A 13,183-nucleotide genomic window follows, 5' to 3' on the forward strand; every position below is an offset into this window, starting at 1 on the left:
TTTTCTCCAAAGCACTAAATATTAAAGCCAAAAGGTGGCATCATACCAGATGCTATGAAGAAAAAATCAACTCCATCCCAGCTGAAACCAGGACAGTTGCTCACTACGTAAATTATAATGCATTATTCAACTAAACTTTCTTAGGTTCATGAATGCTGGCATCTTCTGAGTTTATGAAAATTGATTCCTAGACATAGCTCTGAGAAGTAGAGTTTGGAGGTAGGAGAGGAATGAACCACAATTGTTGAGAAGTGGGGAATGGTTTTGAGTTGGTTGCCATGTATAGTAAGTCACTTAGTTTCATCCCTGTGGTTGTCATAAGATTATCTGGTATGCTGCTTTAAATTTTTATTTTGTACTGAAAAATAAATGTATTTGGGGGTTTGTCTGTCACAGAGGGTGTTGATTGTGGTGGCTATGCAGATGTTCGTGTTTATTGTTCGGATACTGTCAAGATAATGTTTGTGATAAATGGATTCCTGAGGCTGGCTTGAGATGAAAACATTTGAAGGCTCACGTGGCTGGGAAAATATTTCAAAGTAGAAATATCTACCACTACAGTTTCCCATGGTAGGAGAATAAGTGACAAATATACATGTAGAACGTGTGATTAGGTGACATCTGAATAGCTCAGTTGAAAGCTGTACTCCTTCTCAGCGGTGCATCGTTACCAGGCAAAGCAGAAGGGCATTTGGGCTTGCACGACATTTTTGTTGCTGCTGGTTTTTGTGTTTGTTTGTTTGTTTGTTTGTTTGTTTGTTTGTTTCTGTTGTCTTTAATATCATGGCTTTGTAATTATTCTAGTTCTATCGTAATGTATCTAAACTGGGCTATGTGTTCTCACTTGTAAAATAGGATCTGCTCAGTGTGGAGACATAACTTTAATGATCTGTTTCCTTGCTTATTTTTATTTCTATTTATTAATTGGATGAGAAGAACAGTCCATATAGCCAACTACTGTGTCTAAAAAGGCTTTAATCAGGTGCCTAGAAGGATAATGAAAATGGAGCCGTAGTTTGTAATAATTTCCTTATAGTAATGTCTTGCGTAGGAACTTCCTCTGCAATTCCTATGCAATGGAACAGAGGTTCTATTTAGTAATTAGCATTTTTGTGTATGTAGTCTGCAGTAGATTTCTCTTCCATAAACTTGTCCAGAGATCCAAATAAGGTTTTCATACTTACAATGTACTTTGGAGTGCTGATGCATGTCTGTTATTCACTAATCATGTTATATTTTCTTTGACATTCATATGTTAGTTGAAGATGTGTAATTAATGAGATACAATTTTTAAGCCCAAATTTATTGCCCTTAACCTGAAAGGTGTTTCAGTGGTGTGGACCATCTGCTCCTATCTAGTTCTAGGGAAGCTAGAAAAATTTAGTTTTTGTGTCATCAGTGTATCTTTCCAACCTACATAAAGGAGTGCCATTTTCTTCTGCTGTTGAGTAGGGGAGAGTGCAGGGTAGAGGACAGAATAACTGATCAGGAGCTGCTACTATAAAAATGGATGGTATGAGAGGTAGAAATGGGGAGTAAGACATCGCCCAACAAAGCAGCAGAGGGATTATTCAGGCCAAAGCTTGACTGGTCATGAGGGAAGGGGAGAGGTGTGTATGGCCACAGAGAAAGATAGGCAGGTGATGAAGAACAGGCAGCGTGGATATCCAAGGGAAGATTGCTTTTGACTGATCCAGTTGCCTTCATTAATGCAATGTCTGCCTCAGTGAATGAGGAGAAAGCAGCGGAAAAGTGGGCTGGATTAGTAGGTTGCAGGTTGTTAAAAAGCTTCAGCCCTTCAGGTTGAAATGGTGATGGTCAAAATTTTTTAATTAACTTGTTAAAACACTTTTTCTCAGGAGATGACATTGCAGTTGGTGTTGTCCTGGAAAGCAGAATGAATATAGCTTCAGCAAATTCTCAAATGACATCAAAACTAGAGGAGCTGCATGATGCATCTTCAGAGCTAGCTTTGCTTTCAGAAGGGTATTTGGTTAGATGACTTCAAGAGACCCCATTCATCTTGTATTGCTCTGATTTGCAGCCTTTGTAGAGAAGGTAGGGGGAGTATAGACACCATTATTAAGAAAATCAGATGAAATTTACTGTAAAATATTTTGTAAAAATGCATGATTTGGTAAAATATTGTTTAAACATTGTCAGAATGGCCAAGTAATTCAGAATAAAATGGATATTTTATTCTGGAAGTATTCTGACTTTATTGTCATACTTTCTCTTCTGTGAATGCAAGCCAAGCTAGTTCCGAAATGTGTAGTGACTAAAAATAATGGGCATGTGACTGTTTGTGCCAAAAAAAAAATATGTTTTTTTGCCATGTGCCAAACAGAAATTAGTATCTTTGTTTTGCTTATATTTCAATTACTGAGAAGAGTAACTTGCAGTTCTTTTTAATTCTGTTCTTCAGAGAATGTTGTATCTTCTCTGTGAAACCTTCACACTTTGTCAGAACAGACAGAAACTGGGTAGTGCATGCAGAAGTCACCTGTGTGGGGAGGAAGCTAACATTTACACAGACAAGAAATGGTTTTGTGATCACAGTGTCTCCTTAGAAAATGGGCTAAAATGGAACATTAATGTCAGCTTCAGAAAGATGAGAGTAGGTTGGAGGAATGTGTGTTTTGCTGATGCTTCTATTAGTTCAGACAGGTAGTGCTGTCCCTTCACGGCTACGCTGAGCAACCTTTGCTGGCATATACTGAAGTGTCCTGGTGTAAGCTTGTTGGCAAACAAAGCTCATTAGTGCCACACTTTTAAGGTATGAAAAAGCTTATTCTGATAGCTTAATTTGTATGTGGGGAGGTTACTGAAAATGAAAAAGGATTCTTGGAGCAGGTAGTTCAGTGTGACAAATGGTTCTGGGCATGCACTGTTGACATGTCAGGGTAGAAACGATGATAGAGATGCAGTGGACGAAAACTGGAGCTGTGCTGTACAGGGAATGAGGAATGCAAATCTGTTCAGTCCAGCATAGTTTGGACTGATAATCTACTCTGTGAGTCAGAGCCATACATCTAGCTACATGGCAGCAGCAATCTTCTCTTAATGCTCTTCAGCATTTATGTCTGGAAAGATTTGAGTAGCAGAGGTTCCCAGCATGGCCAAATATCACTGTATGCATCTCTGCTAGTTGTAGCATTGATGATAACACACATAAGCATCCATTGGTCTGGTGGCTCTGACTACCCTCAGGAAGCACATCCCCAGATGCAGTGTGTAATCAGTGCAGAAGGCCTCAAACAACAGGGGCAAAAGGGCAGCACAGATACTGTGGCATGTCTGCACAGCTACTCCAGGCTCACAGAATGTCAGTGAAGTCTGCTGCACAGAGGAAACAAGTGCAAAAATATGATTCTAGGTGATGACTGCCTGCTAAATTCTACAGCAAATCTTAGGTAGTAGGAGTAGGTGAAAAAAAGATTACTGCAACTGCACTGACAACCTCATCTTAGAGGACATAGCTTTTACTGGTGTGTGGTATTTGCTGTAATTAAGAGAAATATTTAGCTTTCTTTCCTAATTTGGCATAGTCTGCAGAAGGTCGAAAATGTTTTACTGTTATGTTTTATTAAAAAATAATAATAAATCAGTGCTCCAAACCTCTGTTGCTCATGAAATGTTTTACAAGCCTGTCTTATAATCTTGAATATTCCTCTCTGGATGATGAAAATATCTAAAGTTTCAGATTTAATGATACATATCTGAGACTGGTAAGGAATGTGCAGAAGGCTCCGAGGTGACCTGATAGCAGCCTTTCAGTATCTACTGCAGAACTATAGGAAAGAAGGGGACAGACTCTTTAGCAGGGTCTGTGGGGAAATGGCTTGAAGCTCAAAGAGGGTAGATTTAGGTTGGATATAAGGAAGAAGTCTTTTAAAGTGAGGGTGGTGAGGCACTGGAACGTGTTGCCAGAGATGTGGTTGATGACCTGTCCACAGGGAGACTTAGAAGGCAGGGCTGGGTCAGGCCCTGGGCAACCTGATCTAGCTATGCATGTCCCTGTTCATTGCAGGGAAGTTGGACTAGATGGCCTTTAAAGGTCCCTTCCAACTCTAAAGATTCTATGATCTATGATTTAGAAAGAAGTGTTCTAGAAGTGGATTTAGCTGACCAATACATTATCGGTAATGTTTCTGGATTTTAAATGGATAACAGACCAGCAAGAGATAAATGATATGTTGCACTTGCTTGATTGTGAAGAATGAGCTATTTCTTTGGTAAATGTATTATCTGGTTTTGTAAATCTACTATTTGACTCTGAGCACTGAATTGTTGTGCAGTCGGTATGTACACATGGCAGTCTGATCTGAGTGACAGCAAGCAGACTTTTAAAGACAGTGTTTTACTTGGAATAAATTCAGCTTTAAGAAAATTGTGTCTATATATATATATATAGCAAACAAAAACAAAACTAAAGTTGCTAAGTTACAGCAAAATATTTATCCACTATTTAGAAAATGAAAGCCATATAAGCAATGAAGTAAGGGAGAGCGTATACTGTATAGAGCCATTGCTGTACACCATGAGGACGTGCATAGTCCAGCAGTCACCACAGCTATCCTGTTCTAGCACTGAGGTTCTCTAATACTATTTATTTAGTCTCCTCACAGGAAAATCTCTTGAGCAGTTCTCTAAAAATGATCACTCTCCACCTGTGCTCTAAAAGACAGGTAATGTTCTTGTTTGTGCAGACAGTCACTGGAAAGGGAGACAAGGATAAGAGAAGGGGAAATGGAATGAGAATCGCTGTTGATAACTGGCTATTTGCCTTGCAGGCTTGTTCTCATCATGAATATAAAATTAAGCTCACTAGCAGCCAGGAGTGTGGCACAAGCATTTTGTAGCTCTGGAAGGAGAGGATAACAGTAGGCTCAGACTCAGGTTCTGTGTCCTGCCTGTGACTCACAGGGGCAGTACGTGTGTCTTTCCAGTGGCTGACTCTTGAAATAAAGCCCTTCCCACCAACAAGGTCAGTCTGGGATGAAGGCTTGGCTGGCTCGAGAGCTTGGCAGCAGTGGGCTGTGTTAGTGTTGGTGTTTATAAGGCCCCTGTGGAAAGAGGTCAGTCACTGTGGTGGGTTGACCAGTACCTTGCACAGCTGAGCCAGGAGACCCTATAGGTGAGATCCTGTAACAGAGATCCTCAGCCTGAGATTCTGCTGTAGTTGGAGGACTTGAGAAGGTAGAAGTCAAGGGCCTGGTGTTTAGATCATCACAGAATTGTAGGGGTTGGAAGGGACCTCCAGAGATCATTGAGTCCAACCCCCCTGCCAAAGCAGGTTCCCTACAGTAGGTCGCACAGGTCAGCATCCAGGCAGGTCTTGAACATCTCCAGAGAAGGAGACTCCACCACCTCCCTGGGCAGCCTGTTCCAGTGCTCCGTCACCTCACTCTAAAGAAGTTCTTGCGCACATTTGTGCAGAACTTCCTATGCTGCAGTTTCCGGCCGTTTCTACAGCTCATCATTTCTACAGCTGACATTCAAGGCAGAGTGAAAGCGTGTGAAACAACATCTGAAAAAAAAAAAAAATCAACAATAAAACAGCCATGTAAAGCACATTTTGTAGACGGCAGTGGAGCTGAGGGTGCGTACTTGCTTCAGGGATTCTTGGGTTGGGTCCTCCTTACCCCTTGTAGCCTGTATGTAATCTGGCTCTAATTGCAGTCATCACCTTCTGCTATTTTTCTAAAATATCCGTATCATCTGATGAGGGGTAATTTTACACTGTAGGTTAGGAGTAGATAAGCAGCAGAACTCTTGGTTCCGTTAAGGCTTATTGATGCTCAGGCAAATCACAGTTCTGGGTACGAGGACCTGCAACGAGCAGTTATTTCTTTGCTGTATTTCCAGAACTGCCACAAGGTGGCAATGGCTCCGATGTTATTCTTCCCTGCCAGCTCTGGGATTATTGTATTTGCCGGGAGCAGGGTCAGCTGCCTGGCTGTGGCCGTAAGGCAGCATCTGGGGCATGGAGCAGGGAGGCTGCTGGTGCCCTTAGTTTTGAACGATAAAATTTCTTGGGTGATGCTTATGTTGTGGTGACGTAGGTTTTTGCTGGCTGTTGTTGGCTGCAAATGTTCAAGGCGCTACTGAGTTGCTCAGCGTGCAAGGATAGGACAGAAAGGATGGAAGATGCCTTAAGTCTAGCTCCTCTGAAGCTAGAATTTTCCTTTCTCTTTCTTTTTTCTTTTTTTTCAAATAAAAGAAAAAGTTTTACTGCTCCAAATCCACATATGCTTGAGTTTTCTTTTAAAATATTGTATTATTTAATGAATTGAACCATGTTACAATGGAACAATTCCCTGAACTGCTAGATGTTTAAAATGCAGCATCTTACAAAAAATAGAATTAAACCCCACATTTGTAAGTTCCATTTACTGAATTTGTTAAAGGCATAAGGGGAGATGAAACAGGATTGCCTCTAGGTTTTCATACTCCAGTTTCACATTAGAAGGAATAAAGCATCTAAAACAAATCTTTAAGATAATGCTTTAGGAGGAATGTGCTGGGGATATGTAACACATTGTTGAGGTGTTAAATGCAAGGTGAGAATTTTTTAATATTTAATTGCATGCGACTGTTGTGGTACATTTGCATTACTCTGTACATTATGAAAAGCGAAACTATTCCTGCAACTTGAACAAAAAATACTCTTAGTTAAATAGTTCTGAGAAGTCTGTTCTAGCTTTTACGTTAATTTTCTTTGATATTCTCTTATGTTTATCAGATCTGTGAAGTAAAAAAAATAAATGTAAGCGTCTGTAAAAGGCAAATTGGATGGAGGGAAATATATGTATATTATTTTCTGTTGCGTGACTGCAATAACAAAAAAGCAAATTTTAGGTTGGTTAATCTTTTTTTCCCTTAAAGTTGACTTTATTTATCTTCAGTCATTCTACGGAATGCAATCAAACCTGATATTCTGAGATGCTGGAATTTAGTTATACATTCTCCCATGAAGCAGCAGGAGCTATTTATGAAGTATCAAACAGAGTTATGACAACAGATTTCATATCACTGAGAAAGAAAAATCCAAATAAAGCATACAAAACTGAAGCAGGTTGATGGGATGTGACAGAATTAGTGAGACTTCAAGCCATTCTTCAGGTGATCATCTGAATTCAGTTTTATATTTGGGGGGATGTGGTAATGTTAAAATATTTTTTAAAACTTTGCTGTTTGTGGCTCTTTCTATTAGTATCAAAATGTGGGCGTGGAGGCACTGTAAGATGTAGAGAAGTACTTGTGAGGGGCAGAATGCAGTGGTCAGCTACATGTGGGTACTGTACAGAGGAGAGGGCACAGATACAGTGGAGAAGTTCTGGAATAGAAGGATGCTATGTGGTCTTTATGTGAGCTCTTATAGGAGAAAATGCAGAACAGAATTACCGTCCTTAAGTTTAGGCACTTCTGATGGTATCCTAGTTATGTATGGTGTCCTTGATGTCCTCATTTCTCATCTGTTGTTGACCAAGTGGGCAACTAAATAGGATGGTGAAGTGCTGGCACAGGCTGCCAGGAGAAGCTGTGGATGCCTCATCCTGGAGGTGTTCAAGGCCAGGTTGGACGAGGCCTTGGGCAGCCTGAGCTGGGGGATGGCAATCTGCACATGGCAGGGAGGTTAGAAGAAGATGGTCTTTAAAGTCCTCTCCTACCTCAGCCTTTCTATGATTTCTGTGACTTCAGAATAACTCAGACATGGGATGGTTGAGCTGCTTGGCTGTGTCCGTTGGTTGAGGTGCCCTCTGCAGACACTTGTTATTCTCCATATGCAATTATGTGATTCTCAATTAGACTTCTCTTTCTTCCTGCATTTCATCTATTACTTCCACTGTTAGTTTGTTTTCTAGAGACATTTGGCTGCTGATTGACGTATGCTTATGTATACATTAAAAATGACCACCAGCAACAAAAGGAGCATAATTCACTGTGTGGTCAATGTTCTGTCAGATGTGAAAACAGAGGACCAATAGGCTGCAGTGGGCTGTGATAACTTATTTTGTCCTGGCATCTCTACGTATGACAGTACTGGGGACTTGTAAAATGTCATTGCCCAGTCGAGTTAGAGAGCTCTCACAGTTTCTTGTAGCATCAGTTTAGTTCTCAGAATCGTTCTCCTTATTGTGTTCAACATACATCTTATATACCATTCACCTACAAGCCAGGAATTCCTGTCCCTCTAATCAGTTGATTGGTCTAGCTTCTCCCAAAACACAGTGATAAAGGATGAAAGGTTTCTTAAGTGTGATAAGATTAACAATGCATACAAAAAGAACCTCCTGTTTACTCTTAGAGCAAACAGATACCATTTGCTCTCTGTCTTACACTCCAGACTCCCAAGGTTTCACACTGATAGGGTCTATCAAGGAGTCTGATAAACTCTTTGCTGACTCACGGTTACATCTTCCCCCACAGTAAAATGTACTGCTTCTTAGTGCAACATACAGTTTTTCATATTTTTTCCACTGGAATTAATATTACTTTTAGTTTTGCAGAAGAGCTTTGTTCCTTACTGTTCAGATTTCACACTAAGATATCAGTAATTTAAGAAACATAAAATGACTCTCAAATGCCACTCAAATCATAGAATTACTACCTGAAGTAATGAATATGAAAGCCATATATAAAAATTTTAAAGGCATTCCAGTTTGCTGAACTATGATGGTTAGAAATGAGAAAGCCAGAATTAAATTTATATTTCGTTGCCTTATTCATAATGTTTTTGTTTGATATGCGGGTAATAGACAAGCAAATCACCTAAAGAATGAAGTCTGCGAGCAGGAAAACACATTTCCATAATTGCTTTGGCAGGAAGCCCGCGTGCTCTCGCTGCGGAGCGCTGGATGCTCCGCAGGACGGAGGAGCTGCGCGCTCTGCAGGGCGCGCCGTCTGCACGAAGGTCGGCTCTTCTCAGCTCCCCTGTGACAGCAAGCGTGTGTTTACCTTTGAGCACAGAGCTCCAAATGTCCTTAATGATTTGTGTGCGCTGGTAGCTCAGCTTGTCTAGTCTTTAGCAGGTGAGAGAAGAATAGGGGAGTTGAATAAAAGGGATCTGCGTATCTGGCAATAACGTTTGATTTCCACTGCAGCTGTTAATTTGTGGTGCAGGTTCTGCACAAGGAATGGAGGTCTCAGATGGGTGCGTAGGTGCATTTGTTGTTTACATGTGGACACAAAACCTATGCTTCTCTGACATTGATTTTGGTAGCAGTGGTGCATGCTGGCAGGCTGTCAGTGCTGGCCTGCTGCTCTCGAGAGGAACTCTTCCAAGCCACAGCAGCTTCTGCTGACGTTTGCTTATCTCAAGTGGAGGCCTTTTCTTGTGTGGAGGTTTCCTGGGGCTTGTTCTGTGCTGCTAATCATTACACTAAGATGGTGAACAGAACTATCTATTTTTAATGTTCAGATTCTTTTTCAAAGGCATCATTTCTGGCTTTGCTTTGCTACTGCCTACGTTTCACCATTTTTCAAAGGATTCCTCATATCATTCACATGATATCTATATGATCGTCTTCTGTGAAAATAAGAAAGCTTTTGCATTTGATTTGGAGACAGTTTTCAAATAGAAGCACATGAGCTGGAGAGCGTGATGTAAGATGAAAATCCTCCTTTGATATGAAGGATGTAAAGGTTGTTCAAGGTAGGAGCATTAGGAAGATAGCAGTAATTTTTTTAATCCCTTAACAATACTTTAGCTTAAATGGCTTCAAAGTGGCTAGACTAGATATCTGAAAGCATGAAATCACCATACATTGTGCAGGTGCCAAAAAGTTCTAATGTAAGAATCACTGATGCAGTTGAGGTAATGCTATTTGTTGCAGGTTAGCCATTACAGATAGAACTTTCTGCTCTCGGAAAAAAGAAATCTGGCTATATGCTTATTTTAACTAGGCAAAAAACAGGAAAGATGAACAAGCTTTTCTCCCAGTTGTGCTTGAGTTTTTGTAATGTTGAAGTTCAGAAATTAGGAAACAAAGGCTTTACATTAATGTTTAAATTCTGAGAAAGCAAAACAACTGGCTTTAATTGTTGCCCAGTATTATTAGCATATGTTAGTAGGAGTCCACTTTGGTGTGACGTTTTCACTTCACACAAATTTGATGAGGAGAGAAATATCATACTGAATACTTCAGGAGTTGAAATAGCCTTGTAAGAAGCTTGTCTGGCTCCCAGAAGAACTTTGAGATTTTGATTTTTCCCATTAACACTAAACTCTAATAAAACAGGTTGTTTGCAAGGCTTAGGCTTGTAATGTTCTCCATTAAGAATCTGCTTTCAAATGCACTCAGCTTTGATGTGAAATCCACTGAAAGAAATTCAGTGTCTGTCTGGGAGACTCATGGCTGCTGTTGTCAGGTTGTTTGTCTGACCTTCTTCATGGTGGTGTAGCATCAATGGCCTGAAGTCCATGCACTGCAGATTCAGCATCTTTATTCAATTTTCTTCAGTGAGCATACTTGTTAAATGTGAAGATGGTAGTGCTTGGACAACAAATGGAAGCTACTATAATGCTGCATGTCTTATTTTGAGACTGAACTCAATTTGTAATCATTCTTCTCCTCTCTTTCTTCCGTAGCTTAATAAGCAGCAGCTACAGACACTGAAAGAACGTTTCCAGGCCTTTCTGAATGGGGAGACACAAATCGTAGCAGATGAAGCGTTCTGTAATGCTGTGCGAAGTTACTATGAGGTAAGTTGTATGCTTTATTTTACTCTGCTCTTTAAGAAGTTCATAGGATTTCTTTTAATGGAGATTTAAGAGAAGGAATTTTAGGTTTTGAAAGCTGTGAGCTTGCACACATTCTAGAAGCAGCCTCCTACTCCAGCTTTGTCATTTAGTATGTGGAAATCCACTGCGTTGGAAAGCAGATAAACTGAAATGGAAAATATCCACTTGTTTTGAAGAAGGGGGAAAAGAAAAAGACAAAATGAAAAACTCCTGGTGCTAAAAATCCTTCTGGCAGCATTTGACACAACTCAGCACTGCTACTTTTATCTCCATATGTCTAAGTTACCTCTTTTAATCAGAGATTCAGTTGTAAGTTACCATCTTGAGAAATGTGTCCTCTGATTTCTAGTTACTGTGCAGGATTTTTGGAGAGGAACTGCTGTTCTCTTCCCAAAGCAGCAAAGCTTTCCACGTGACTGGGCCACCTCTCACCTTCTGCTGTAGCTTCCTGGGGACGTTCTGTGGCTGCCTCCATCAGTGTAGATCTTCAAATGTGCTTTTAATTGTACAAGGCATAGATCCTTTTCCAGACCAAAAGGACACTTCTCTGTTCTTTTTGCAAATTCAGCAGCATGTGGTTAGAGAATTTATATTCTCTAACCTGCTGTTAGCAAAGGGTACAGTGAATTCATTTCTAATGCAGCTTAAACTTGTTCAACAAATCACAAGGGCTGTGTGTTAAACTTGTGTTTGTCTAAGAGTCTTTTTCCCTATTTCACTCTGCCACACCTTCTTCAAATTTCTTAGCTTTTTCATATATTGTTCATCCTCGTTCTTTGTCAGCTATTCTTTGCTATCGAGTGAAAATTTTCTTCAGAGAAAAAAAAATTATAACTGGTGTTCTAGCTTGCCTTCACCTCTATGAAATTATGTTGCACAGAAAAAGAAGAGGTAAAAAGGGTCAAAAGGGCTCTCTGTCACGCAGAAATGTGAGAATTCAGTGTGGGTTTCTCCACGTCACAGACTGATCAGTACTGTGGCAGTTAGAGTAAGTGAAATATCAGAAGTGCACTTGTGAAAGGATGGGAATGACTGGGTTACAAGTTGGTGGGTGAAGGACAAAAATATGCATGTTCATGAGGTTGTACACAGGGGTGCAAGAACAGTGTAGGAATCTTTAGAAGATAATCCTTTTTTCTCTATAACTGATGCAGAAGTTAAGACTGGGAGGAAGAACAGTTTGGAAGATGCTGCAGAGCAACACTGAGCTAATTTGCTGCCCAGCAACAGGCTGTAAAGGAGTGGGATATTTCAAGATACTAAACATGCAGTAGAATTGAAAAGGATGTAATATTTATTTTCTTCCTTTAAAGAAGCTGTGTGAGAAGCTTAATGTGTTAGAGAAATTAACCTTTGTTTTGAAAAGGATGTGACAGTGAATAAAGATTTTAAATTCTTAAACAGTAATTGTACAGTTAAATTCATTTGCATCTGTTAATGAAATTATTAATGAAATTATATCTTTTTAGTTAAAAGCTTTACTTAATAATCCAAGGTCCCTCTATAAATTGGAAGACAAATTTTTAAAGTTATTTTAGCTGTTCACCAGTTTTTATTCTATGTGCAAATGTTCTAGATATCTGGTTTTAAACAGAGGCTTCCAAGGATCTTGGCATTACTATCAAGGCTGCAATGACAGTAGGACTGTCTCTGGGCTGATGGGATCTTGATCCACTATTAGTGCACTGTAAATGATCTGTCTGCCAGCCATAACTAAGTGCACTCCACTTCCATTTTTTTTCCAGATACTGGAAACAATTTCCAGTTCTGCAAATTGAGATGGCATTTGCAAGTAATTTTTAGTTCATTTTCAAGTTAGGAGTGAATACTTACATTGGATTTAATGAACACTGTGAAGGCAGAATCAACTGACCAGGAGACGTAATTCAATCTACTGCTGTTCTTCAGTGTTCTTTAATCAACTCTTGTGCATCTGACCACGTATTATCATTTATTTGTTTCTTGTGCCCTTTTCATTTGCTTCACTATCCTGTCACTGAAAATATTAAGCTCTACCACTTCTTTGTGAGCTTACCTGATGCTACACTCTAATGCTTCCTCATCAGTATTTCTTCCACATGTGGTCCAGCACATCTCCTGTTTGGGCACACATTTTTAGTAATTTGAATGGGGACATACTACTTATCAGCTTTAACATTAATTTCCTTATACTGTAGCTGCTGAGTTACAGTTTAATTTTATCTTACATGAGAGGAAACAAATACGTGGTCTGCACAGTAATTATTTTACTCTGAAAATGATTAATTTCTCTTTAATCTTACACAATAGTCATGGTTTGAAACTTATTACTAGCCAGGCTAGTCTCATTACTGGAGGTAGTTTTCCGCACCCAATTTTTTATCTTTAAATATGAAAGAGAAGGTTTGATTTGGGTTTATGACATAAGTCCCGTATTATTAGTTTCAGCTGTTTGAA

The 13,183-nt window shown here is 39.7% G+C and overlaps 1 protein-coding gene across 5 annotated transcripts in view; it reads left to right on the plus strand.

Annotated features, from left to right (window-relative positions):
• The window catches only part of CADPS2 (calcium dependent secretion activator 2), a 299,293-nt gene that overhangs the window by 49,749 nt on the left and 236,361 nt on the right, over positions 1–13,183 (plus strand). For all 5 annotated transcript variants that reach the window (XM_042872622.1, XM_042872623.1, XM_042872625.1 and 2 more), the window contains exon 2: positions 10,595–10,708. In XM_042872622.1, the coding sequence (XP_042728556.1) occupies positions 10,595–10,708 (114 nt within the window). The remainder of the gene's footprint in view (positions 1–10,594; positions 10,709–13,183) is intronic.

This window comes from Lagopus leucura, unplaced genomic scaffold (assembly GCF_019238085.1).
Source record: "Lagopus leucura isolate 7727_CA_CO unplaced genomic scaffold, USGS_WTPT01 Super-Scaffold_100008, whole genome shotgun sequence".
NCBI classification, from domain to species: Eukaryota; Metazoa; Chordata; class Aves; order Galliformes; family Phasianidae; genus Lagopus; species Lagopus leucura.